Source organism: Typopeltis vanoorti, chromosome 1 (assembly GCF_054136105.1).
Source record: "Typopeltis vanoorti isolate ZY-2024b chromosome 1, IOZ_Tvanoo_1.0, whole genome shotgun sequence".
Lineage (NCBI taxonomy): Eukaryota > Metazoa > Arthropoda > Arachnida > Uropygi > Thelyphonidae > Typopeltis > Typopeltis vanoorti.
The window spans coordinates 159684593-159711075 of NC_143549.1; the positions used below are offsets into that span (position 1 = coordinate 159684593).

The window sequence follows — 26483 nt, forward strand, 5'->3', positions numbered from 1 at the left end:
ACCACATGAGTCATCGATACTGTCTAATAAAAGTGTTTGTTTGGTTTTTCAGTAGCCTTGAGCATGTTTTGTTGAAGCGATAAGTACTTTTTTAAACCCGAGAGATTTAAAATATCGATCTAAATTACATTATAAAAAGATCGCATTTCTCTTCATTACTACTAATAGCAATCACAATCAAATGCATTTTACTGCGACTATATTTAAATTAATATGACTCGTTTTTTTCCCGTAATTTTTACGTTTAGGTGTTCAGTTTTACTAGAATCAATGAACGAGCTATAAAAGTCATCACATCTAAGAAGCAAAGACCACATAAACATTTTTATATGGTCACTGTTGCTCAAGTCGAATCATACAGCAATCAGATCAGAATTATGGAGTCGGTGGTTCAATTTCTCCCCTCCGCCTTGACTACTAGTAAGCAAACCTAACAAGATTCCATCTATCAGACTAAAGATTAAATCTTCTTAACAATAAGTTTAACTTAAACATTGCTAAACTTAGCAATAAGTTTACCTTAAACTTATTTGCTGATAAGCCAGTTGAATTCTACCAGCAAGGTAGAATTAAACGTTTTTTGAATTTGTCATGATTTAGTGATTGTGGAGTTGGTATGGAGGAGCTCCCGGCTAAGAAATGTTTTGCACATTTTTCTTTGCAATAAAAATAAATAAATAAATAATCTGGGCATAATCCTGCACACCTCATCTTCACCGCATTACAGAATTGCCTTCGCGGTTACAAAACAAAGGATTCGTTTTTCTTATAGCATTCCTTGTACAGTGTAGATTGTCCTTAATAGCAGAGGAGACGTTTTTTTATAAATATAGATCTCAATGTATATGATCTTAATTGGTTAAACATACATAACCTATTCGTTCTTTCAGTGAATTTGTAACGAGAGCATTCATGCATGCAATGTTCATCTTTCAGGAGGAAATATTTTTTTCCCTTACATGACGAACTCACTTTCAGTTAATTACATAAGATAAAATTATTAGCTTTGTTATTATTAAGAGGGAGATTTCGGTCAGTTAGGGACTCATAGAGGGAGGCCGCAATACATCCTCACCAGCTGTCATACTTTTTTTTTAATTTATTAACACTATCTGCATTCACAACCTCCAAAGGTAATCCATTCCAATCACGCATAACTCTATGAGAGAAAAATGTAGCTCTCATCCCCTTCTTGATTGTTTTCATCCTCAACTTTCGTGGTTGGCCTACGATCCTTCCTCCATCCTCCATAAAGTAGAAAAGTAAAGAGGGCTGAATCATATTAGCCCTCTTTCTACTGTTTTCTAATGTCTACAGTCTGCAAATTCTCAATCTGTCTTCGGAATCTGTATTCCACAATCCCAGTATCATCTTTTACACTTTCCTTTGTGCCCTCTTCACTGTATCAATGGTCCATATCATATCGTATCGTATCTTATATTTTTTTTAAAAAAAGGGTAAAATTAGAGTAATTCTCAGTCATATTATTCATGTTACGTAATACAGCAGTACTTGAAACGGTTTTTATTATAAATGTGCAGAAATGTGTTGTAACCGAGGTGTTTACTTAATGAATAAATGGCACATGTTTTCATATGCATGCGATATATTTTATTTCTTTCCTATTTTTCACACTGATTTGTTTAAATTTATTTCGAACTAGTATCGATTTTACTTTTATTTTCTTTTTTAATTAAAATTTCACCCACGGAAGGTTGGAACTTAGAATACATTACTGTGTACGTGGTATTTGGTAGGATTATCTTATAATCTATGCTTTAGTGATAGGACATGGAGATTTTAGTCATTACTACTGCTACAACCATTATTACCTCCGCAACAATTATTCTGTTATATAACCTATTGAAACAAACACCGTAGAAATATTTCCCCAATAAATCAGGAAGTGCCTCCAATTAAAATACTAAACTATCTCAATCTTTGATTGAAAGACGAATGTTTCTTTGTTTGCCTGTCCAATACAAATTTATATCATTTGGTTCCCCACCTTCAAGTTTTGCATTATCTTTCCTCATTTGTAGTTGAAAAGACGCTATATTATATTGTGACTCCAAACATTTTTATACCAGCAGAGTTTGGATAGCATACCCTTCCCTATAATAATCTGATCATCGATTGGCATCCAATTGATAATCAATGCCAATTTGCGTTGCGAAGAGCATTACCCAGCGAATCACTAGTTATTTCTCTTTGCACAACGTGTTTGGATGTCGGTATCGAGGAGGTATATATCTGTATATAAAGTATAATAGCTTCGATAAAGTTCTAATCCAATATACTGGTAGCTATTTTAAAATGAACTCTTCCCTTTTTTTATGATAGCAGGCTAATTATTTTAGTTATATTTCTTCCTTTCAAATTTCCGTATTCTCGTTTCCTGACTGAACTGAAATCAGCAAAATTACAAAGTGATTTCCAATAAATATCTATTTAGAATTATAGGTATTTTATCAGACTATAAGAAAGCGATTTGGAAACAAAGAACGATGGATGGGTGTCTTTTAAAATGACTGTGTTAAGCAAATGCAGTTTTAGACGATAAAATGGGAATATTAATTGACAGCATATGACTGATACTGATTTTATAACGGTATGCCGAGAATTTATTATAGGAGGAATAACAGGGAAAGATAACAATAGATCATGTTTAAATTAATGCGTTCGAAAAAACTTACAGTCGAATTATAAAAACGAAGACATGGAGTACTCTTACTATCAGTAATCTTTCATCATTACGTGAAAAGTTAGGATCCATCTTTTAGAGAACACTATTGAAATATTTACGTAATGGAAAAGAAAATAACATATCTAAAGGGAAGTCGAAGTAATTTTAGACTTTTTATTTACAAAAAAACAACAACTCATTTTTATGTTTTGTGAAAATATATTAAAAACTGTTTTCAAACAGGAAATAAATCACCCCCATTCGGAAACAAAAACAAAAGTGAGAAGCGTTGATATATAATCGGTGAAATATCTGAAAAGCATACTGAGATATTGACTGGGAAATGGAAGGGAACTTTAAAACGAAAAAAGAGAACCGCAGTGTAATGAAATCATGGTTTGTGAGAAACTGTGATTACGTTTGCAGAAAAAGAAAACGAATGGTTTCGAAAATGCAATTGCGATAAAACAATATGTATTGATAGACAGTGTGACGTGTGATGATCTGAGCTGTATTTATTCTCTGGGATAAAGAAAGAGTGTCTATGAAATCTAAATAAAAAAATAATATTTTTCTCAGTTTTTGTGACATTATATAATATCGAAATTTTAAGCCTGAAGTCCTTCGATGTCTGTCATGTAGTATTAATAGTATTACTGTATCGATGTCATGATTACAATCTTTGTTACTGTTTAGTAGTGGTATATCAAGGCCAAATGATTATCAGAATATGTTTAGCACTGAAAGAAAGAAGAAATGACAATTAAGGTGATATTCGGGGATTAAAATCGAAAAAATATCTATTAAGGGTGAAAAAAGCTCATTTTAATAAAGGCCTTGAAATAAATTAAAGGGGATAAATTAATAATCTTGATTAATTAACTTAATAAATTACTTAATGTAACTGTTAATTAAATGTTTATACATTTTACATTCCTGTGTAGCCCTGAGGAAATAACGTTTGCTTCCATAGCGGTAGAATGCCAAAGAAAAGACGTTTGTGTTCGATTATAGTCTACGACTAAAAGAGCTTTGTCAGTTTTTGTTTTTTTTTTCAACTGGATTACGAGTTAGTTAATCTTTGAAATAAGCAAATAGAGTGTTTTCTTTAGGAAATTGGGGGTTTGAATCATATAACTCAATAAAATTGATCGTAGAATTCACACTGCTTTAGGTAATAATATTACAAGCCAGGAGGACATTATGCTACATTAGTGCGACATAAGGTACTTAACACAGCTCGATTAATGTGAACGTGATAACGTTATAGAGTTAAACTTATGAACTACATAATGGTGGCACTTGTCTCTAGTACCCCCCCGCTCCTACCAGAATAACTATGAATACAGTGATGACTATCAGTGTCTAGGATAGAGAGTGAGATTTTCAAAAAAGTCAGAGCTAAAAAGTGAGTTTATTTTCATTTCTTTTTATTTTTTATAATACTGTATTATAGAAAAATAGAAGTAATTCATCTTTGGAAAAACGTTATCTTGGTAAAAGAGAGTAGTTTGGGAACAAATACAGTTCCAAACTTGAAGTCGTTCTTGAATTAAAGTTATGCGTGGAAAATATGCATCCTCGGAGCTATTAGGTACGAGATGTTGTATATACAGTACATGCAACATCGTTATAAACATTGATATCTATTAATTTTATTTCACTTTTCTTAAATACGTTTAGTCCAAAACCAAAAAGATTATTGAGAAATTTAATTTTTACACTTGTAATTCATTTCTACTCTTTGAAATAATGGAAGTTTATCTCTTTGCAGCAACTGAGGCAAGCGTATTACGCTGGTAGCGACATGCATTATATAATGGTTTTTTTAAGCAAATTAAGAAAAAAATATTTATAAGATATTGGTATATAATAATCAAGAGATTTTGAACTGGAGAATTTTTGGTGGAAAAATACCTTTGAAAATATCGCATAGAGATTATCGTATGGTAAGTATTAAAAATACTGCATATTGTTTAAGCAAATATATTTCGAAGAAAGAGCCTGAAAATATTTTATCTTTGAAAGGAAAAAAGTTGATTTATGACAATCTCATCCGCGAAAAGTTGCAAACTTTTCTTACATTAGTACCATGAATGAGCTACGAGTTAATCTAAAACCCTGCTCTAGGAACCAATCATAGAAATTTTTTTCAAGCTACTTCAGGTCTCAGGTAAACGGCATCTTGCAACTGAGATTAGAATTCGCAGTTTGTTTTCAGAAAATGCTGTCAACTGGCGTAGTGTGAATAGCGTAACCGTTCTCTAACCAACAAATGTATAGCCGATGTAGCTTGTTTTTTGTATTATGAAAACAATGCAAAAACATATAAAATTAATAAAAAAAAACTATATGTAGAGTAAACAAAAAAACATCAGCCCATCCATAAATTAACAGTAAGTGTTGTTCTAGGTATTTCATCTTTTTAAAGGCGTCAGCTAATTAATCAGTTGTATTGCATATTATTTATAATCTATGATTGTGTCATATACGTACACTTTTACTGAGAATAAGTTAGCAGGTCTTAGGAGAGAAAGATTTTAGCCCATGAAAATTGGTGCTTCTATTCTCGAAAAATAAACAGGTCAGTATGTATATTATTAAGTTCTCTCAATGTAATAATCATGTGTTTATAGTGGAACAATTTACAGAATAAAGAGAGATAATTAAACAACAGGTTTAATTGTTTCAGTATTTCATCTCAGTCACAGAGACATCTTCTGGAATACAATGTTAAAATTGTAATAACACACAAAAACAATAAGTAGAATAAATGAGATTAGAATAAATTGGGACAAAAGTTCTATGAAGGCACTCCTCTCTATGACTGTTTACTAGTCTTAGATATTGGGCGGGAGACTTTAGAATTAGTTTCTCAAATTTGTAGAAGTTTAATACAACCATATTTATTAAGATTGAGCAGGTTTTTTAAGTCTGCTATTGATTCTAAAAAGTGCCTTTCAAGTTTGTATTTGCTGCAAATGAGTAGTTTTCTTCGATCCGATTCTGCTCAAATTATCCAAGGTCTGACTGACGATAGTTGTGGCAGCGGATGAATTTTTTGCTTTCTTTCAGACGTATGTTAGGTATATGCCCTTATCATATTATAGTCTGACCATAATATTATGATACGATGCAAGAACAAGGAACTTTGTAAATAACCGGAATAGAGTGAGCAGGAAGTGGATCCTTAGGAGAGCGAAGAAGGGAAGCTAGCTTCAAATGAGGTTTGAAATCATTGAGGAGATTATGTTTCTTTCAAGTTCTTTCTAGTTTTTCTGAAGTTCCATATATATATGGAATGGTAATGGCATTACTGTAATACTTATGTTGAGAGGAATGTGAGGAGGTGGAAGGGACAGATAATTTGTATATATATATATATACATATAATCGCAGGACCGTCGCCAGATTAGATCGCGTCCTGAGGCAACCAATTAAATATCTCCCCTGATGGATTATAAGACAAAAATATAAGAAAATCTACAATTGCTGTTTTGATTTTATTACAAGAGAATTATTAATGCAAAACGATTACATAATAATATTAATTAAATGTTTGCTCTACGGGGATATCGCACAATGAAACTGTTTATAAGCTCTTCTAAATTTAAAGTATAAGCTATGTCCACCTCTATCAATATAGTTGCTAGACCAATCTTTCTTGGGTCATTGCTGTTCGCAAAATAATTTTTAATCAGTTTAAGCTTGGAAAAACTTAACTTTCCGTACTTGCAACACTAACAGGAATTGTTAGCGTAGTGACAGCGCCTACCGCAATATGGCTGAACGAGCGCCCTTATTAAGCTGCGCCGTGAGGCAGGCTGCTTCTATGCTACACCCTGTCGACGGTACTGCCACTGGGTGTCATTTTATGGATGTCAGTGTGTGTGTACACTGCCATCCATAATATACTGTGCAGACAGAATTATTCGTCCTATAAGAGCCCTAAGTAGGCTTACAAAGCCGAGGTACGTGGTTGCGGGAGACCATTGATTCTAACATGCAATAGAAAATGGGATACACATACCGAGAACATGCTGATTTTCTTAATAGCGATATACACATACGAGCCAATGAATTTTGAAACTTTTATGAAATACCGATTTGGACCTCCTTTAGGCTGCCTCTATGCTACACCCTGTCGACGGTACTGCCACTGGCTGTCATTTTATGGATGTCAGTGTATATCCATAATTGCAACTACGTCTGTAATTGCATCTACGTCTATAAGACAGTCCTTTAACTGCTCAGATTTGACAGAAGAGTAGTTCGCTTCCTGATCTGTTTTTAAAGTGTTCCATATATTCTCAATAGGGTTCAGATCCCGGGTTTATGGTAGCCAGAAAGATGGTTGAAGTAGGTGTGATACTCTCTGAACTATTGCTGAACAATTCTTGCGCTATATACGCATTATCGTTCAAGAAACAACCGTCACACGTTGGATAAAAAGTCAACATTTGAGAATGGACTTCATCGGCAACAATGTTCCTATATTCTTTGCAGGACACCAGACCTTCTAGCAATATCAGGGAATCATCTCCATACGAATAGAACATGCCCCACACCATAATACGACGTCTAGAACCTTGAGTTGTGCTTGCGAGGCAAGTTGCGTTGCATTGCTTCGTGGGGCTCCCGTTAAATTCTGTGAGTCGTAGGATCAAATGACTTTTTTCAGTCTTCCACTGTATAGTCACAGTGTTCCTGACATCAGTGGTTTCTGTATAGGCATGCGACAGCCAATATCGATCCTTCAATTTTCCTGAGTATACTTCTTTGAGATTTGGCTCGGAAACAGCATTCATTAAACGCTTCGGTCAACTGCTGCACTTAAGAAGTTCGGTTTGCTGTGCACGCCTTCTCAGAGAACAGCGATCTCGAGCCTGACAAACTGTCTTAGGAGCACAGTTACACCTCTTAGACAATTATTTTTCCATTGATTAAACAGCCTGGATATCTCACTTTTTTGAGAAAACAGTCAGCTCAGCTGTTTACGAAATTGTGGCTCCAGCCGGACTGACACCCACAATAAGCCCTTTATGGAACTCCGAAAGATTTTTTATTTTTCCCACTATGATCAACGCTGTTGATGATTACTGACCAGCAGCATTTTTAAATAGCAGCCTAGAGCATGTGGTGACTCATGTGACCAAAATACTTGGTCACATGAGTCATCACATGCTCTACGTACACTACGTAAGTGACGTTTATGCATATCCCCATAAAGGTTTCTAATTCCGTGACCGGTATGTGTGGCTACTAACACTCTACACGTTCGTTTACCATGGTACGATAGCACGCATGATTTCCTGTATATAAACCGCGATGCAGGACATTGTGCTTCATAAAAGATACGGATGTACTCTTTCTTTTTCTAAGCAGGTTAATTATAAGATGTAGCCTTTAAGACTTTCTTTTCTTCAAATAATAATTTGTGTCTCCAAACCAATGATATGAAGAACGACATTAACTAGGTGACATAGAGTTTCTGCGTGGCCTCTGAAGAGAGCCAAAGAGTACAGTGTTCAGAGATCGCTAAAACCCGAATATAAAATAATACCAACAAAGAAAAAGTAAAATGCGTTTTCCTAAGATCATTCCTTTAACTAGTGCAATACTAAAGCAGCTCATGGCAGGAATGAAATGAGCTCCGCGTGTTGTTATTTTATGCAATTTCTTGTGTTGGTTTTCCAACTTGGAGAAAAATAGAAATATTGCATTCGTCTCCTAGAACATGAATATTGCATTCCTTCTTTAAAACTTCCGCATAGGTCAATGCATATGCTTACTTGTCGTTAGAAAGTTTCCAAGTTACAGACATTACCGAAAGACGAATCTCGCTGGCAAAGTATATGGATTCATAAAAATACACTGACTCGCTATTTTTGTATTTTTTAAAGAGCGAAATATGCGATTTTTTTTTCATATTCAATAATGAAAAGTTCAGGATATTTTTGCTATGCTTTTAAATTTTTAACTCTTTTCACCAAGAAACAACTACCGTGTACGTGCGTGCGTGCGTGTGTGTGTGTTAGTAAAGCTATTCGAAAGAGGGAACCCCTTGTGAATATTTGTTTGTAACAAATTGCCTATTTCTACACTTGCATACATTGATATAAATTGATTCGGTATCATAAGATGACTAAAGCATTATATGCTACATGAGATCCTCCTCTAGAGATATCATATTACCAAACACGAAGTCTTCTGAGGATCTACATATTTTAGTTAATATGCAAGCGCGCACATGCACAAAACAAATTCATTATCGATATTGAGAGATGAATGATTTTCATTTAATTATTTTCATAATTTCCAATACTACTGCTAGCTTCCATTGAAAATTGAAGTTGGTAGCATTATTTCTGTTCACTCAGGCATAAAGTGACAAATTATATTTTTGCATATAAAATCGATTCTTATTCTGACTTTAATAAAAGAATGTTTCGCAATATTTACTTTCATATTTAAATCATATGTTATCCTCTCAATTATTAAGGTGTACCCTAAGGTATACCAGGATGCTATGGAAATATAGTTGAGATCTCTTGACTAATTTCGAATGTATTTCTTCATATTCACAAAAGTTGAATTTATAGATGAAAGTATCCTAATTTAAAGTTAATAACTTGGTCAAGGAAAACATCTTGACTAAGCTGTTACGGGCTTGGAAATTGAGAAAAATTATCTCAACTCTGTTCATCTTATTATATCTTGCTGGACAAGACTTTTAAACAAATTTTCTTGCACGAAGCCGCCCTTTGTGTTTTATGTCGCGATATGTCTGTTCACAGGCTTTCTTTCGCACGAAATATATTATCGATCGATCTTCTGGCGCTTGACAACATCTTATTAAGAAACTTGCATAAGCATTAAAACTATAAAGTATGAGCCCAACTTGTTAGATAGAAAACTCAGACAAGGAACTCAAAAATTTTAGCATTTCATATTATGGGAGTAAGCGGGTTTCCACAACAAAATTTCTCAAATGAATTTTTTTTTCTAAATAATCAGTATAATTTTATAATTTTACTACCATTTGTGCGTTACCCTCGATTATTTATTAATTTACCAACTAAAGAAAAGTTATTCATCTCTTTCCCTTCTAAAGGATTAACCTTTGTGATTATATTTTAAATATGTTTCCATAGTGCCCTGAGAGACCTGTTCCTTTTTATCTTATATCTAAGATAAAGACAAAACAAAAAAATACATTACCTGAGGCGATTTAGAGTATTAAGGAATACGTAATATTATATTTATGAATAACAAAAATGACAATTGCCCAACACGTCAATATCGCTTTCTTTTAAATAAAATTTCGAAAAATAATTAAATTAATATGACTTAATTTAAAATTAGTGTAATTAGAATTACAGTAAACTTGTAAATAATTTAATAATAATTTGTACCCCATAAATATATCTAAAACACTACAACAATTCATTGGTAATATAGGTATGACATACTGTATTTAGTGTTAGTAAAGTTAGACATTGATTCCGAAATGGGAAATGAAACATGTAAATTAATGTGATAAAGTCTAGTACAAAGACACCATCAAATATTCTAAATGATAATAAAGTTCCTTGAAAATTATTTTTTATTTATGTCAATCGCTTTATGTGAGAGAAATGTTTGCATTGCGTAGAACTTGAGCAGAAAAGTCCTCTGAGGACGATTCTGAAATGATAGTGATTGCTCATTGGTTTAGAATTTCCGGACCTGTGTTTAAGTCGTGTGATGCAAAAACAAGCTATAAGGGCTTTACATCTGAAGCCTGGAGTTGCAATCACCAATTACGTTTCCTGGCTATCTTATACAGTAACTGCACCCGCACTCTGTTGTTTGTCGTAGGAATAATTTTGTTATGATAATGCACACATTATTAATTTTTTCATGTTCCCTTAAGCGAAGTATTTAAATTTATTTATTTAAAAGTCATTTAATTATACAATTTATGAATAACTAAGAGAGAAAATATAAGCAAGATTTGATAGTTTTTAGTTTTGTTTTTAATTTTTATAAGCTCTGACAATCATGTAAATATTTACTTTAAAAGCGAGCTTGATTTTGGACTGTTAGTTAATTGCATCTTAATTAAATCAGACTAATCAGTTATTAATGTGAATAAGAAAATCTAATGAAGTGGCGCTGTCTAAATATTGATCGCAGTTAATGTAAACAAACAATAGTTACCGTAACAACGTCATCTTCGTTGATGACAAGATAATACGCTGTGTACGGGTGTGTGTGTGTGTGTGTGTGTGTGTGTGAGAGAGAGAAAGAGAGAGAGAGAGAGAGAGAGAGAGAGAGAGAGAGAGAGAGAGAGAGAGAGAGAGAGAGAGCACAATTTATTCATTGCAACAAATATTTAAAATTGTCGGATGGATGATAACAGAATTATTTCTTGTTTTGCACCTCTACTTCTTAAAAATATTTCTGTACCGAATTCATAAAATGTAATTTCACCCATCTTAGAGGTGAAATTTATGAATAACTAAGAGAAATTTTTAATTTTAATTTTAAACAGTCTTTCTTTCTCTTTTCCTTATGTCCTTTGTGCGTCTGCTGTTATAGATATGAACAGTAGACTTAATAGAGACGTTGAAGGAGTTAATTGTGATTTTTAGTTGTCATAGCTGCATTAGATTTATTTATTTTTAGCCATTTCACAATTAAATACTATGCATTAAACGTTATTACGTAGAACGAGTGTACGAAATATGTCTAATCATTCGTGCTCATGCTCTGATCTGAACTACCTGCATATCCAAATGCTGATCATTTACTGAGTAATCCACAGCAGGCGTTACTGTCATCACTTTTTTTTTCTCTCAGACGTTTCGCAAAACTTTTCGTTTCCGCTTGAATCAATGCATTAACATATTTTCCTGGAGGCATAGCCGGTTTACTTCATGCAAGCGTGTCTGTGTGGAAATGTCTTTTCCGCAGAGAAATCCATTTATCTTTAGTGAAAACTTCAAGAACTTCGATGAACAATCCGTCTCTTTTCCATGCACTACTTAATAGTCTGGAGAAAAATAACAACGGAGGTAGCTATTGAAATTATTAATACTATGCGTATTTTAACTATGAAAAAGGGTCTGTACAGGTCTATAATATTTGAAATAAATATATGTCTAATTATGATATAGAATTTATATATAAATATTGCTTTAAGAATATTGTGAAACAGTTGAATTGGAGTTCTTTCATAATGTGTTCGAAACTACAGATCGTTTATGTCCAATTATTAAACATTTAAGAAAGAAATCATAACCATAATAATATGGTTATATTCCTTTTAAAACCACTTGAATTAACATTTGGTCAACAATAAGTCGCTCACAGTTATAATTGTAAGTTTTGGGTTATTCGGTGTTTTGTAGAATTTGTTCAAAGCCATTGGTTGCTTAAATGTTTTATTGTCTTTAGATAGCATGTTCTTCTTTACTATATTCAAAAGCAGATGTAAAAAAGTGCTTTGAACTAGTTCTAAGTAGTATTATGCTGTCTCTATCTTCTAGTTAGTTTTTAATTTATTTCTGCGAATAAAATTCGGAGATTCTACGAAGTTTCGCTGGTAAATAGTGTTTTTCTCCTCAAAGAACGCTACGTATCACCCCAAAGCTCGACTAACTCTAGGATCACTGAAAAATCAGGAAAAAAAGTTCTAAAGTAAATTCCGTTTTGTTGTTTCGGTTTAGTTTTTTTTTAATGTTTTTTTTTATCAAAGACACTTTTCATGTGAACTGTGAGTAGCACAGATTTCATGAGCAATTATTTCTGAAGTAATACGCCTTTATAAAGCTCGTTAACATGTAACGCGCGATTTGATGGAACGCTTACACTGTTGAAATATTCATGAACGACCTTAGGATTTCTGAAGCATAATATTAAGTATTAAGGTTTTGACATTTAGTAGTTATTTGTCTTCAGGATCGGTTATGTTTAGGTATCGGTACATCTAAATAATCCTTGATGATCAAATAATATATATATATATATATATATATATATATAGAAATGTTCATGTATTATCCTTCTACACACACTCTTTTTAGTAATAACTTTCTTTTACTGAATTCCTAAAGTAATGTAAATAAGTGAATAGTCGTAAATAAACAATTGTAACAACTAATTGTTCTGTCATAATAATTTGAATGCTTAAGCTTTATTTTGGAATGCATATTTGTAGACTATTAGTCATATTGTAATAAGACAAATCATTGAAAAGATAAATGAATATTAAAACCCTTTAGGCCTGGCATTTATTGATTTTGAAAAGGCACTTAAAAATCAAGAAATTGAAAAACCTACATTAGTATGCTTCGCAATGTATATATAAATTCAACTACAGCTATAAAATCAGGGCCGAATATGAAATTTCCTGTAAAAAAAGGGAGTTAGACAAGGAGATGCCATTTCCCCTAAATTATTTACAGCAGCCCTAGAAGAAATTTTTTAAAAATCTGGATTTTAAAAATAGAGGATTATGGTAAATGGGAAAGAACTAATTCACCTAAGATTCACTGATGACAGTGTTCTTTTAGGAAACTCTGCAGAAGAACTTCAACAAATGATCAGTGAACTGAATTCAAAACGTAAAAAGAAGGGATCAAATATAAACAAGCACCAAACAAAAATAATGTATAATAAACACATCACCAAAAACCCAATACAAACTGAGTAGCAGGAAATTGATATAGTAAGCTGTTATGTTTACCTAGGAAAAATATCACAGTAGAGGGTAAACTGTAAAGAAGAAATTATACGTAGAATTCAACTTGGTTGGATAGCCTGTTGAAAACACCGTGACAATCTGCCTTACAAGAAATATATTTGACATATGTATACTTCTGGTGATGACATATGGAGTGACGAGTGCACTTTAGCAAAAAAATATTCCAACAAATTGAGGATTACCCATAAGAAAATGGAAAGATAATTACTCGGGGTTATCATTTCAGACAAAAAGGGCAATACTTGTATGAGAGCTCAGACTATGGTGAGAGATATTAGACCAGCAACAAAAGATCCAACTTACAATGGGCAGGTCATATTTCAAGATGTAACATTCAGAAATAGACAAAGTTATTATCTGAATGGTGTCCCAGAGATGGAAAGAGAGCTACAAGAAGACCAGAGAGACTGAAATGATGGGATTATAGAAATGGTTGCAATTCAATGGGATAGAAAAGCTTGGGAATAAAATGAATGGAGAATTCTGAGGAAGGCCTTCGTCCGGCAGTGGACGTAAAATGGCTGCTGCTGCTGCTGATGATGATGATGATGACGATACTTCCTCAAAGTCAGATTAGTCTGACTTTGAGGAAGTATCGGAATTCATTTTTTTTGTTTAATATGCGCTATATGTTTCAAAATTTCTATTTTAAGATTCTCATACCACAACCAGACATACTCTTTTCAAGCTTTTATAATAAGCAAGATGCTGCACATCTTGCTTATTATAAAACGTTTTCCATAGTGAAGGGAACGTTTAAATTCTTGAAAGTAGAATTGTCAATAGAAAAGAATAAAAAAACTCAGTCGGTTGAGTAACTGAATAGTGCAATCAAGACAGCGAAAACTCTGAGAAAGCGATTGAAATATTTTTGTTGGTTTTTTGGATTAGTATATAGCGTTTACGCTTTTTTGTAATAACAGACTGAGTTCGAGCCTTCGATTCCAGCTAAGCTGTTACCGTTGTTTAGAATTACGGACGAAACAACACAAGCAGCTATGAGTGCTGGCGTTTGTGAAAAGCATGTGTTCCTTGGCTTGCTTGCCTTTTTTGTGATATGAAAAATCCGAGTTTCTGGAAGTATGTTCCCACCAGTGTGTGAGACCGACTAACTCACCTTCAGTTGACCAAACCTCGTTTAAGTTTTTTGTGTCCCAGATGAGATTCGGCCTACGGAAGCTTCCGAATCTCTCTCTTATCAGGAATGCTTTCGAAGGCAAAAGATCATTTTTGTTGCCGAGTATAAAACTATGAAACTGCCTGCTTGCTTACTGGAGACCTCAAGCGCCAATAAAAGACTTTGATTTTATAAAAATATCAACACTGTTTTATATGGTGCTAATGTGCTATAAAGTTCTATCCTTCTTTGTCATAAAATTAAATAAAAGTCTAATGCCGTACTGTTATTTATCTTTTTCACAAAATTAAATTTTAAGCGAATCATAGGTTATTAATTCGTTCAGTTTAGAGTAATACGTCCAAGAAATTTTCATTTACCGTCTAATCCAGTGATTAAAACCAAATAAAATGCTATTTAAGGACAACCTTAATATCCTATATTAATTTTAAGAGGGCGCTTTCACACGAAGAAAAAGAAACGAAAAAGAAAACATTCACACAATAAAAAATGCCTGAAATACGAATCTAAACGGAACTCTGGAAAATATCGAAAAGAAGTTCTATCAAATGATTATATCAATACTAAGAAGAATTTAGTTGAAGTATTATAAATGAATGAGAGTACTTATCGAAGGAGTGGAACGGAAAGCAATAAAGATTGCCAGAAGTTACATGTCATAAGATGATAAATTACTAACATTAAAAAAACCAGTGTGCGATGAGCAGACACTGAATGGTATCGTTCTAAATGTCGGCTAAAACATTTATTAGCTAACAGTTTCCGTTTCATTACAGAGTTATACTTTTATTCTTCTGGTCGATAAAATTTATATACAAAAACACGTCTTCAGAATAAGTCTAAAAATGGCACGTTAAAGTTAGAGTAAATGGCCCCTCATATTAAAATACAAATAAATTCAGTTTCGGTAGGTGTCTCCTTTCGATAAAGGGATAATAAAATAACATATAAAATGAATTTATTCTACATTTTATGTATTCCTTTCTTGTTTAAGCTGCAGTTACAACTGGTTTTAAATATGTTGAAAATAGGAACAGTGCGGTTAGGCTTTAAAATACATTTTAATGAGATATTCCATATGAATTTAATATTTATATTACAATTATATTAATTATATCATATGTTATTATTAATATTAATATTTATTATTTATATTAAAATATACTTTGATTAATTTTAATATCGAGTGGTACAATGGTTCATTTTTCAGGGGGAAGTACTGGACATGCGCAATAAGGTTTACATATTGTAGCTTGGTAATGAAGAAGACAACAAGCACAGTCAACATAACTGGAAGAGATTACGTTGGCTTTTCTTTAAATATTCTTTAAGGAATGCGAAGCACTGACGGGCATCTGGCCCAATGTCCGATTCTCACCTTCTCGTGGTGCTTCCCTTTAACAGGCATCCACTGAGATACTGAATGAACTTGATAGGCTGGCAGTTTGTGACTTTGCTGAACAACCCAGAACAAAATGTTGGTACAGTACAATAACTGTTTTACCTGCTAGGATTTCTTCCATTTAAACAAGGGATCCACTCTGTTTTCACCAAGGAACAAGGACTTATAGTGAAAACTCAACTACTGGAACAAACTCAAACTTAACATCAGCAGACTGAAGCCAAACACCATCAATGTAAGAAATGTCAAAGGTAAATAAGTGGAGCTGAACAGAAGGATAAATGAAGTGCTCATAAACTGCAAATAAATTCCTTGATTGACAGGTAATTTCAGGAAGAGTGATGTTAGCAAATTTCGAAATAGAGAATTGGAGATGTATTTTTGCTTGTGGACTCATAAGAAGGTTTTGCTAAGGAAGCTGTGATGGAATTATTTGAGTAATTAAAGAAAGTAACTGGTATATTAAAAATAAATAAAATACAAACACTGTTTTTGTTAAAGGTCTAAATAGTAGACTAATCAGTTAATACCAGACACAGAAATGTTTTTTGGATAATTTGGAGAAAAGAGCAAAGCTAATAATAATAATAATAATATGTTCTGACATAAAGATGTGCACAAATTCATGAAGAGAAGAAACAAGAAATGAGAAAAGTCTTATTGAGTATATTATTGCTGATAGTGATATCTTCGCTCTAATTCAGTACAAAAGCGTTACACATGAGATTTGGAAGAAGAGAACAGAAATTCACCATTCAGTTCTGCTAAAGTAGTTCTGATCGTATTCAAACCAAATATATATTCAAAAACTAAATTCAATCAAAGTCGAGCAACTTTCTGAGGTATGTATCCATCTGGAATATATTGTAAAATATTATAAACGTAAACAAGAACCAAACCTAGGGAAACTAGTAGCAAACATGAAGGAAACATTGGTTGACTAGTCAAACAAGCATGTTGTGAAGTTGTTCACAAGTATGTTGAAAATCAGAACATTGTAAAAGTAAAAAAATAAAAAAGAGATCCTCGAAATGAAGAAAACATATGAAACTTTCTAGCAAATAGGCACGTGCATATACAGGATACAGAGAAAGAGGCAAGAACGAGAAGCAATGTCTAAAAGTTAGCTAGCCGGTCATTGGAACACCTTGATAGAAACATAGAAAATAATATCGCGAAGCTGAGAAAACGTCCTGAATGCTAATAAAAAAAAGTTTAGGGATGGAATAGTGTGAAAAGAATCTGAGACGAAAAAGGTGAGTGTGTGTGGGGGGGGAAATGGTGGAAAGGATATTTAGAAAAAGCCATCCAATACCTGAAATGTGAAAACGCAATGAAATAGATGATATTTTATCATAAAGGCTGAAAAATTGAGGTATAAAAGTTTTAAACCGGTTGAACTGCATACTTCAGAAGGCCTTCAGAGGATCGAATGCTGATTATTAGGTTACAACGTTCATGGTTACCATGTATAGAAAAGAAAAATAAATCTGAATATGAAATTTACAGTGGATACAACAAGCTCAGCTGAGGCCAAACAACTGGAGTTGTCTGGATCAGATTTCACTTTTAAAACTAATAGTTGAGAAATCAACATCAAATTCATTATATATATTATGAAAATGGGCAGTACTATCAGGGAAAAATAATGAAGTGATCAGAGCTGATGTCGTAGGGAGCCAATTGAATACATTTATACTGAATGATATTTTTTAAAATTTATATTATAGAGAAATGAGATAGAAATGAGTCGAAATACTAAACTAACAGTATAAAAGGTAATGTTCGTATTAATTTTAATTTATGAATTGGAGACTTATGTTTGAAATAAAGCATAAAATCGATCAAAGACCAACAAAGATAGAAGAGCAAATAGTCGGCATCAAATGCAGAATCATATGAAAAATGAAGATGTTAGGATTCATGAACTTGAGAGTAGAGATAATGGAAGATGTTATCATCACTTAAAAAGAATGAGAGGCGGTAGTTAGTGAAACAGGTGTTTAATTCCAGAATAGCAGGAAAAGATACAGAAGAAGATCAATATTTGAGTGGATAGCAATTAGAAGTGCTTATTCGTAAGATGAAATACAGGATTCGACAATACTGTAGAAGACCAACAAAAGAAGTTAATAATATTGCAAACTGGATCAAGTACTATTCATTCTTTTCAATGCGATGAAGCAATTGTTCTTATAATATGAGTAAGGTTAACTTTATATTTTGATCGGTATTATTTACTTTTATATCATAAAATGTTCTGTTTTGTACACTGCATTTCTTAATTATTCTTCTTAGTTAAAATGTCAAAATGATAACACCATATTACCTATATTAACACTGTATTAAATGATAGCACCGTATTAATTATATTATAACATTTATTAAAGAAATTTCTTGCCATATTAACTTCTTGTTGCTGATAAAAGTAGTTTTATTTCTTTAGTGATAAACATTTTAATCATACATCAAAATGCACAGTTATCCTTTTGAACTGTACAATTTTTGGCATTTGACTTTTGCAAATAGAAAAACTATTCGTAAAACTATTCATTCGCGAAGTGATGGATTTCCCAATATATGCAATAACCGCCCTTGTGATACCGCCCTCAACAGGTGGTTCCAACATTTTAAATGAGTGTGTGTTTTATTCAAGCTATGGGTGTAACACAGATGAACTTACTGTATACATAAATTATATTCGCGTTTACATCCATATTATAACCAAGAGAAAACAGATGATTGCTAAATGAAAGTATATTCATAACCACTATGATCGTAAAATGTGACTTAAACATTTTTTCTGCAGATAGAACAAATAGTTCAAATAATATTATCCGCTTTGAATTTTCATATTTGTTTTCAAACGATACTGGATTCAATTTTGAAGTACTTCTAATTGTAATTTGATAAAGTAGAGAAATATTTTATGTCCCTCTCGTCCCAGAATACAATTCACCAAACACCGTTATCGAACACGGGTTGTGAATCAAATTTTCTGTCTGGATAATTAATTTTATTTGATTGGCTGATTATATTGCTAATAACAATTCTTATCTCATCATTGGCCACTATTAATTTGATACTGAACTTGATACAAGTTGAAATTCATATTTAGAACTTCAAAAATAAAGAAAAGCCTATCTATCCCTTATCTATCTTTCGATTCGAAAGACCTGGATTCGAATCTCATCTGGGAATAGAAACGTTTATATCAACTACAGGCTAGACAATTGACTCATGCGGAGTGACCTGGCTTTGCTTCTTTCATAGTTCGAAAAAGGATGCAACTCCACATGCTGCACCACTTTATGCATATGGTATAATTTATGGAATCATTAGATGTCATTTTACCAACTACGCTATGGACGTACTATCTCTGGTAGAGCACTGTTCGAAAGATTCTGTCATGGACTTTCTTCTGATTTGGTTTGGTTTGCTTTTGTTTAGTTGGAACTATGGGGGGGAATGAAAACAGTGAAAATTCTCTTTCATTTCCGTATGAGTCTGATTAATTCATCTGACTAATTATCTGACTAATAATTAAAAAGCTCTTATAAAGCATGCTTGAGTAATACACGAATAATAGACGTGAACCTAGAGCTACGGAGGAGGACGCACTTTGAGAGGAAAGACTTGGGTTCCAGTCCGTCCCATCTAAGATTTGAGACTATTTATAAAAGTTTGCAAGTCAGATCGAGTAATCTTCAGCTAATGCCAAGTAAGTCGATCATATACAAGGAGACTATTTTTCCTACTATTTATATTTTACTCTGTTCAAAAGATTCAAATCGTCCGGGGATGTACATATTAAACTTGTTAAGGCTTTATTCACAGTATACTAGACTCTTAGGAGTTCGAAACTCATGACATTTCTAACCAATTTATTGTGAGATGTAAACTTCAATTAAAAGAATTATAAAAATGGAGATAAACTCACGTAAGTAAAACTTTATTAACGTAGAATTTTCGCCTAAATATCGTAGGAAATGTCAGTACAAGATCACAGAAAGACAAGTAAACAGTAAGAGACAAATTCTAAAAAGCGCCACCTGAGTGCGTGAATTGAAACGTATCGGTGGATATGTTACTGCAAATGTTTTAATGCCACATCTTACTGTAGTGTTCCATTCTGTTGAGGTTAGCGTGCTGTTGTAGCACGTAGCATTTCGTGATATGAAAGAAACCATCATGTATGCATAATTGTTTTTGCAAAAATCAGTATACTGACACGTATATTAACACAAATAACGTTTAGTAATCACTCAATGAGTCGTGCAAGAATTTTCGAGTGGCTTTGCCGTTTTAGACATCAATTATCATCCAAATGCATTGAATACTGATTGTTTCTCTTCAATCACAAATATGAATTACAACTACACATTATAATTACTGTTTAGTAGGCTAATCTGTTATTTAAACAGTTTAGTCCTGTAAACTAATTATATGAATGAATAAATAAATGATTTAGAGGAATTTAAACATTTTCAGAATACAGCACGCAGAAAACAGCTATAAAAGGGAGTGACCCAATGAATGATTGCATCATCATGATAAAGCTGCTCTTCACCCTTACTAAATTATCGATTCTGTTCTTTTTCTTATTTTTGTAAGTTAATTAAATCTTAATAAAGCAACGGGACTGATGATGATACAATATATAAAAAAAACATATGAATGACATTTCCAGGTATTATATAGTTTTCTTTCGATATGCTTCTCTAAGTTTTATAATCAGAATTCGTGTAGTTTCATTCATTTTTTTGTTTTATAATAATAATAAAATTTAAAATTATAATACTAATAAAATTTATAATAATAATAATAATAATAATAATAATAATAATAATAATAATAATAATAATAATAATAATAATAATAATGTCTCACTTCAATCTAGATGGCAAAATCTGATATCTGACACAAACTGCCTCCTCTCACTTTTGAGTGTTATCTATGACACTTCTTTCCTTCTCCTTCTTTTTTTCTTACTTATTTTCTTACCTTCATCTCTGATTTCTTATTTTGTTTTATATTTATTTTTTTATTTTTTCAAGAGAAGATATCATAAAATTATATCGGTCTACTTCTTCCCATTCCATTTTCATTTATAACTGTGGATTATCTTTAAGATGACACACATAAAAACCGTCTCCTGCATTTTATTATAATTCATTTTTCTCATTTCCTTCTTTTTGATGATCTTAATTTCTTGTCTTCCATCTTTGCAGTAAATTTTCCTCGTTTCGTATTTTAGTTCGTATTTTTTGTTTTCTTTTTTTCTTGATCAATTCGTCTTAATTACTTCCTTTTATTACCACAAATTGAGTTCATCCCTAAATACAACATAATATTTTATCCATGTTTTATTTCACTTGCCTTTCTTCAAGTATGAAAATCAATATTTTATTTTCTTTCTTCTCACTCTGTTATTCTGCCAGGAGGATTAAACCAAATTAAAATTCTACAGGTGTGATTTATTCTCTGCTTATTGCAAAGTACGTTTGACACAGAGTTGAGATGAATGCCTCTTTCCAATAACATTACGTGCACTATTTGTTAGTGTATGTTCTTATTTTTCGCAGATCCTTTTGCGTCTGTTAAGTAACTACTAGTTGTTTATTAAGTGTCATAATGCTGTAGATTTAACACAAATTTTTCCTAAAAAAAAAAGGTAAAAATTTGAATTTAAACTCAGCATCTCATTTCCACAAACTTTGCCTTCTGTATTTAAGTATTTCAGTGCTGACCTTTCTCTCTCTCTCTCTCTCTCTCGCTTTTTATTTCTCACTGCTCCATATTTACCATTATTTCTTGCCATAAATGCCTTTACAATTCTGGGATGTACTTATTTAGTAATAACTCAATAATCCATTCATTTGCATATTATAAAAACATTGCCCTAAAGCATTTGATCCATAGTAATTTTTATGGAATATTGCAAACCTTCCTTGATAGCCTTAATCCTATCTAATCTGATCTGATTCATTGTACATCCTTGATGTCTTGGAGAAGGTCTGAACACCTTTCCTCACAAACGTTTAGGATGTATCATAGTGTAAGGACTGTTTCTCTATTTTTTTCAGAAATTTAGGTTTCTATATCAAGAGCAGAAATCTTTCCAACACTAAAGTTTCGTTGTCACATGATAAGCAGATCCCGAAATTTTAAATAAGCAGCTATAAGTTTAATCAAATTGATCGATATGAAAGACGTTAACCAGCTTCCCCCCCCTTTTCAAATACTACAGGCAGATCTGAAGGATATATCAGCAATATTTTAATTCAAATAAAGCACACACAAACCCAGAGATTTACTGAGAGCTATATCGTCGTCTCTAAATTCTCACAATCCTTTCAGTCACAACTCGATAGACTTTCTCTGCTATAAAACCTATCCTTCGTAGGTCTTGCACCTTCTGTTGCTTAGAACTACAACGACAAACAAAGTTGATATCACATCCCAACTTCCCCTTTAACGTGTATCATTTTGTCTATCATTTTGTTGACAGTAATAATCTTCAGGCGACTGTAGCATTCGGTGTTTTGATTGCATGCTAAAAAAAAAAATTAATGAAAATATTTTATTTTATAGCTGCTCCTTCGCCCTTCATCGTTATTCTCTGTTCTGTCCTAATCTTAGCTGTATCACAAATGCAACATAATATTTGGCGAAAATAAAATAAAATAAACAGACTCAACTTTCTCTCTCTCAATAAACTGACCTCATAAGGAAAAAATTAATAGACATATATATCGGTTAGAAAGACCTAAGTTGGACCATTATAAGGACTTTTCAACTGAAGGCGAGTTAGCCGGCCTCATACGGATATGATAGGGTTTTTTTTTACCATAAAATTCAGATTTTTTTTATCCCGCGAAACAGAAAAATCGGCTAAAAATAACACACGCAACTGACAGCCATAATGCAGATATATAGATAATACACTCATATACATAATATACACATACGTATAGGTGCTCGTCAGAAGTTGTTGTGAACAAATATCGTTTAGACTTCTCTATAGGTAGCGATTGTCAGAATCGAGTGATCTACCAGAAAGAGCTATTCTCGAATGCCTCCGGCAGACTTTCTGCAAAATTCTTAATTATCTGGGAGGGTTCTAAGTAAAGTAATTAGGTTAATCTTTATGGATTTTTCCATTATTTTGGAGAGGAGCGATATGATAACGATGAGTTTCAATTACGAAATGATATAGATTTACAACACTGCGGAATCACTCTTTATTGTTCACTGTAAAAAGAGAACAGGGATTATAATTTATATAGTAAATTATTCTCTAATAATTTATATAATTAGAAACTATTAGATCTGCAATCCGTTCTTGGTTGAGATTTACATAAAACGTTTTTAAGAAATATTCTCTACTTGAGTTTAATTCGTCATATCCACGTATATGGCAATGTGGAAAAAAAATATGTAGGTGAAATAAGTCAGTACTGAGTTTTCCAATGATTAATGTTTTTCAAGTAAGATGGAAATTTAAATACGAATACGAATAGTGAATAAATATATGCATATTTAAAAAAAAAGCCAACTGGCAATGATTTATATTATGGTTTTCAAAATGAAGTATATTTTTACTTAATTCAAATTTAGAGAGAGAAACTTCGTGTTACACATTACCATTTTTAGGCGAATAAAATGTACGCAATTATTCTAGCATCATCAAGACTATCTAGAGTATGTGTGCTGATTCACAACCTTTCGAATTTTAGAAATGACGAGAATTGGTATATAGAGCCAGCTACTTGAAACTTAGCTCAAAAATAAAAGGAAGTAGGAAGGACTTAAGAATCACGGTAATAGTCAGAAGGCGAAATTAAAAAAAAAACGAAGTAGTGAATCAAGAAATTACTGTACTATTTGCATAAGAAAAAAAAATTATATGAAAATTGTATTCCTGATACATCTCATATTTTACTGAAGTTTTAGAAGAAAATGAATCGGAAATATGTATTTCAAATAACTGTTTAATTTACCTCTGTTTGAAATGTAATTCACCTGATCATCACCATAGTCTGTCCACATCTAAATGTTAGGATGGACAGTTCATACGCAACCTGATAATCAATTTTTTTCTTTTTAATTTTCTTGCTCTCTTAATTTCCGAAAGGTACGCTATTTGATAATCGCTATTTGATAATAAAACCGCAAGAAATGTATACAAAAATCTTAAACACATGGATGGGATGAGATCTCATCAGTGGAACGTAAAATTCATTTAAAAGAACTTCATAATGATGCAAAGGTTAGAAACTACTTCTCTATTGTAAAATCATGAAAAGAAACAGATGCTATTCACCTGCAAAATTTTATATTCCTTTTTGCTAGCCTGATTAACTCAGGCATCTTAAAAAAGAGGTTCTAGGAAAGGACGTTCATGTTTTTTGCCTAAACGTTATAATAAAAGAGAGGAGAGTAAAAATCTAGAGACATATTTAAGTACATATTACATTTATTGATTTTTTTTGAAAAAGCAACCTACAAGATAAAAGATAACTTTTTATTTAGCATATTACAAGAAGATTTCAAAATGAAAAAATAAATATTAAAATTATAAAATAGCTAAAAAAATCATGCGTAATATATTCTTTGCTTAAACCTAAATCTGGAACAAAGAAGATCAGATTAAAAATGTATAATACATAGCTATACCAGCGCTGCTTTATGGAAGGAAAAGCAAATGTATGAATAATGATTAATACCAACTGAAATGAAATTTATAAGAAAAAAAACAGAAAAACATAATCTATATAATCATAAAAAATATCGGCATAACGAAAAATTAAATCAAGAACCAGTTATTGAGAAAACAAAGAAACATAAAAAAACTTGAATGAAGCATGTTAAAAGAATGCAAACAGAAAGAATAAACAAACACTTCAATATAAACTATCGGAGAAAAAAAGATCAGGTCATCCACTGGAGAGATTTGCTTTTGCCGGCCGATTGCTTTTGAGAGCATGAATAGGCTATAGACCTAAACACTTTAAGTTCATGATAAGTAATTTAGGAACACATCTTGCAGTCTTTGTACTGCACTACTATAATGCATCTACATTTTATCATAAAATTATGAATGCTCTTTTTTGACACTTACTAAAATTCAAAGAAATGTATTAAAAAACAGGAAAATCAATTGTCATTTAAAATATGCAATATTAAATTGTACTCATTAAAAAAGAAATTGACTAAGTTAACGGAGTTAATACTTTCACTATACTCATCTTACGGAACAAAGAATAAACTCCGTTATAATCAACAGGAAGACATAAACGCGAACGAGAACAAAAAGGAGGAAAAGAGCTGCTGAAGTATTACTGCTGAAGTACTCCATCAAAATAGTCCTACGACCGTGACTATTCTAGGAGGTTACCGGAAGGAGGTATCGCGTGAGCTTTATTTCCCGCAGCGAGTACACAATTGTGGGTATCAAAGAATGTTGGTGTTTGACTTGTATCTTGTAGACTATTAAGAGCAAAACAAACAGCTTTACGCGGATCGATATCTACCATCCATACGACCGATTCAACTGAAGCGCTTCGTTTTCTAGGCAGAAATATTTTACAGGATAACGCTCAGAACTCTAAAATGATTTTATTAATGAAAATAGAATTACTTCATATGTATCAGTTATTTAATAATACGTAGTACAAGTCATATATTAATACAGTATAATTACATTAATAATTTGTTGCATGAAGAGAATTTTTAAGGTAGGATATTTACATAATTACTTACACAAAATAGCAAAGAGAAATAAGTAAGACAGAATTAAATGCTAAAACTTCCGCTTATAAATTAGCATCGCAGTTTATATTAAAATAATTTATTGAACAAAGTCTGATTGGTGTGTGTGTGTGTGTGTGTGTGTGTGTGTGTGTGTGTGTGTGTGTGTGTGTGTGTGTGTGTGTGTGTGTGTGTGTGTGCGTGTGTGCGTGCGTGTGTGTGTGCGTGCGCGTAACAGCTTCAATAAAATAATAGAACTGAAGAAAATGAGAGAGCGTGGAATGAAAAGCAAAGAGTGAGAGAAAAAGAAAGGCTCGTAGTTATGGGTTGCTTTCATACAAAGTACGCAATTCATCAAATAACAATTCGTCGAACAACAATTCATCGAAACATCATTTCGAACAATGATTGTAAAAAGAGTTTATTAAAACACAGCAAGTGATATCAACCGATTAGGAAAAGAGAAAACACGAGATTAACAAATCAAGTAAACATCCTAAAAATACAGATGGAACATATGACACAAAAAGGAGGGGAACAAGAACTAGCTATAGAGGGAATTTCAAGTGACAAGACAGAAGACTTGTCCACCCTAATACAAATAGTATCCGTTAATGCAGGAATTCCAGTGACAGCAACAGATATCACTTCAGTTAGCCGTGGACCACAACGTAACAAACCTAAGCAGCAAAAATTGGAGAGATCGTATTATTGTTGCTTGCAAAAAATTTCAGTCAACAATAACAATATTTAA

At 32.4% G+C, this 26483-nt stretch overlaps 1 protein-coding gene across 1 annotated transcript in view; it reads right to left on the reverse strand.

The window, feature by feature from the left end:
- The window catches only part of LOC150110581 (uncharacterized), an 851360-nt gene that overhangs the window by 716961 nt on the left and 107916 nt on the right, over positions 1–26483 (reverse strand). Inside the window, 1 exon segment of the mRNA XM_090402114.1 lies at positions 13845–13997. Coding sequence (XP_090258240.1) covers positions 13845–13997 — 153 coding nt within the window.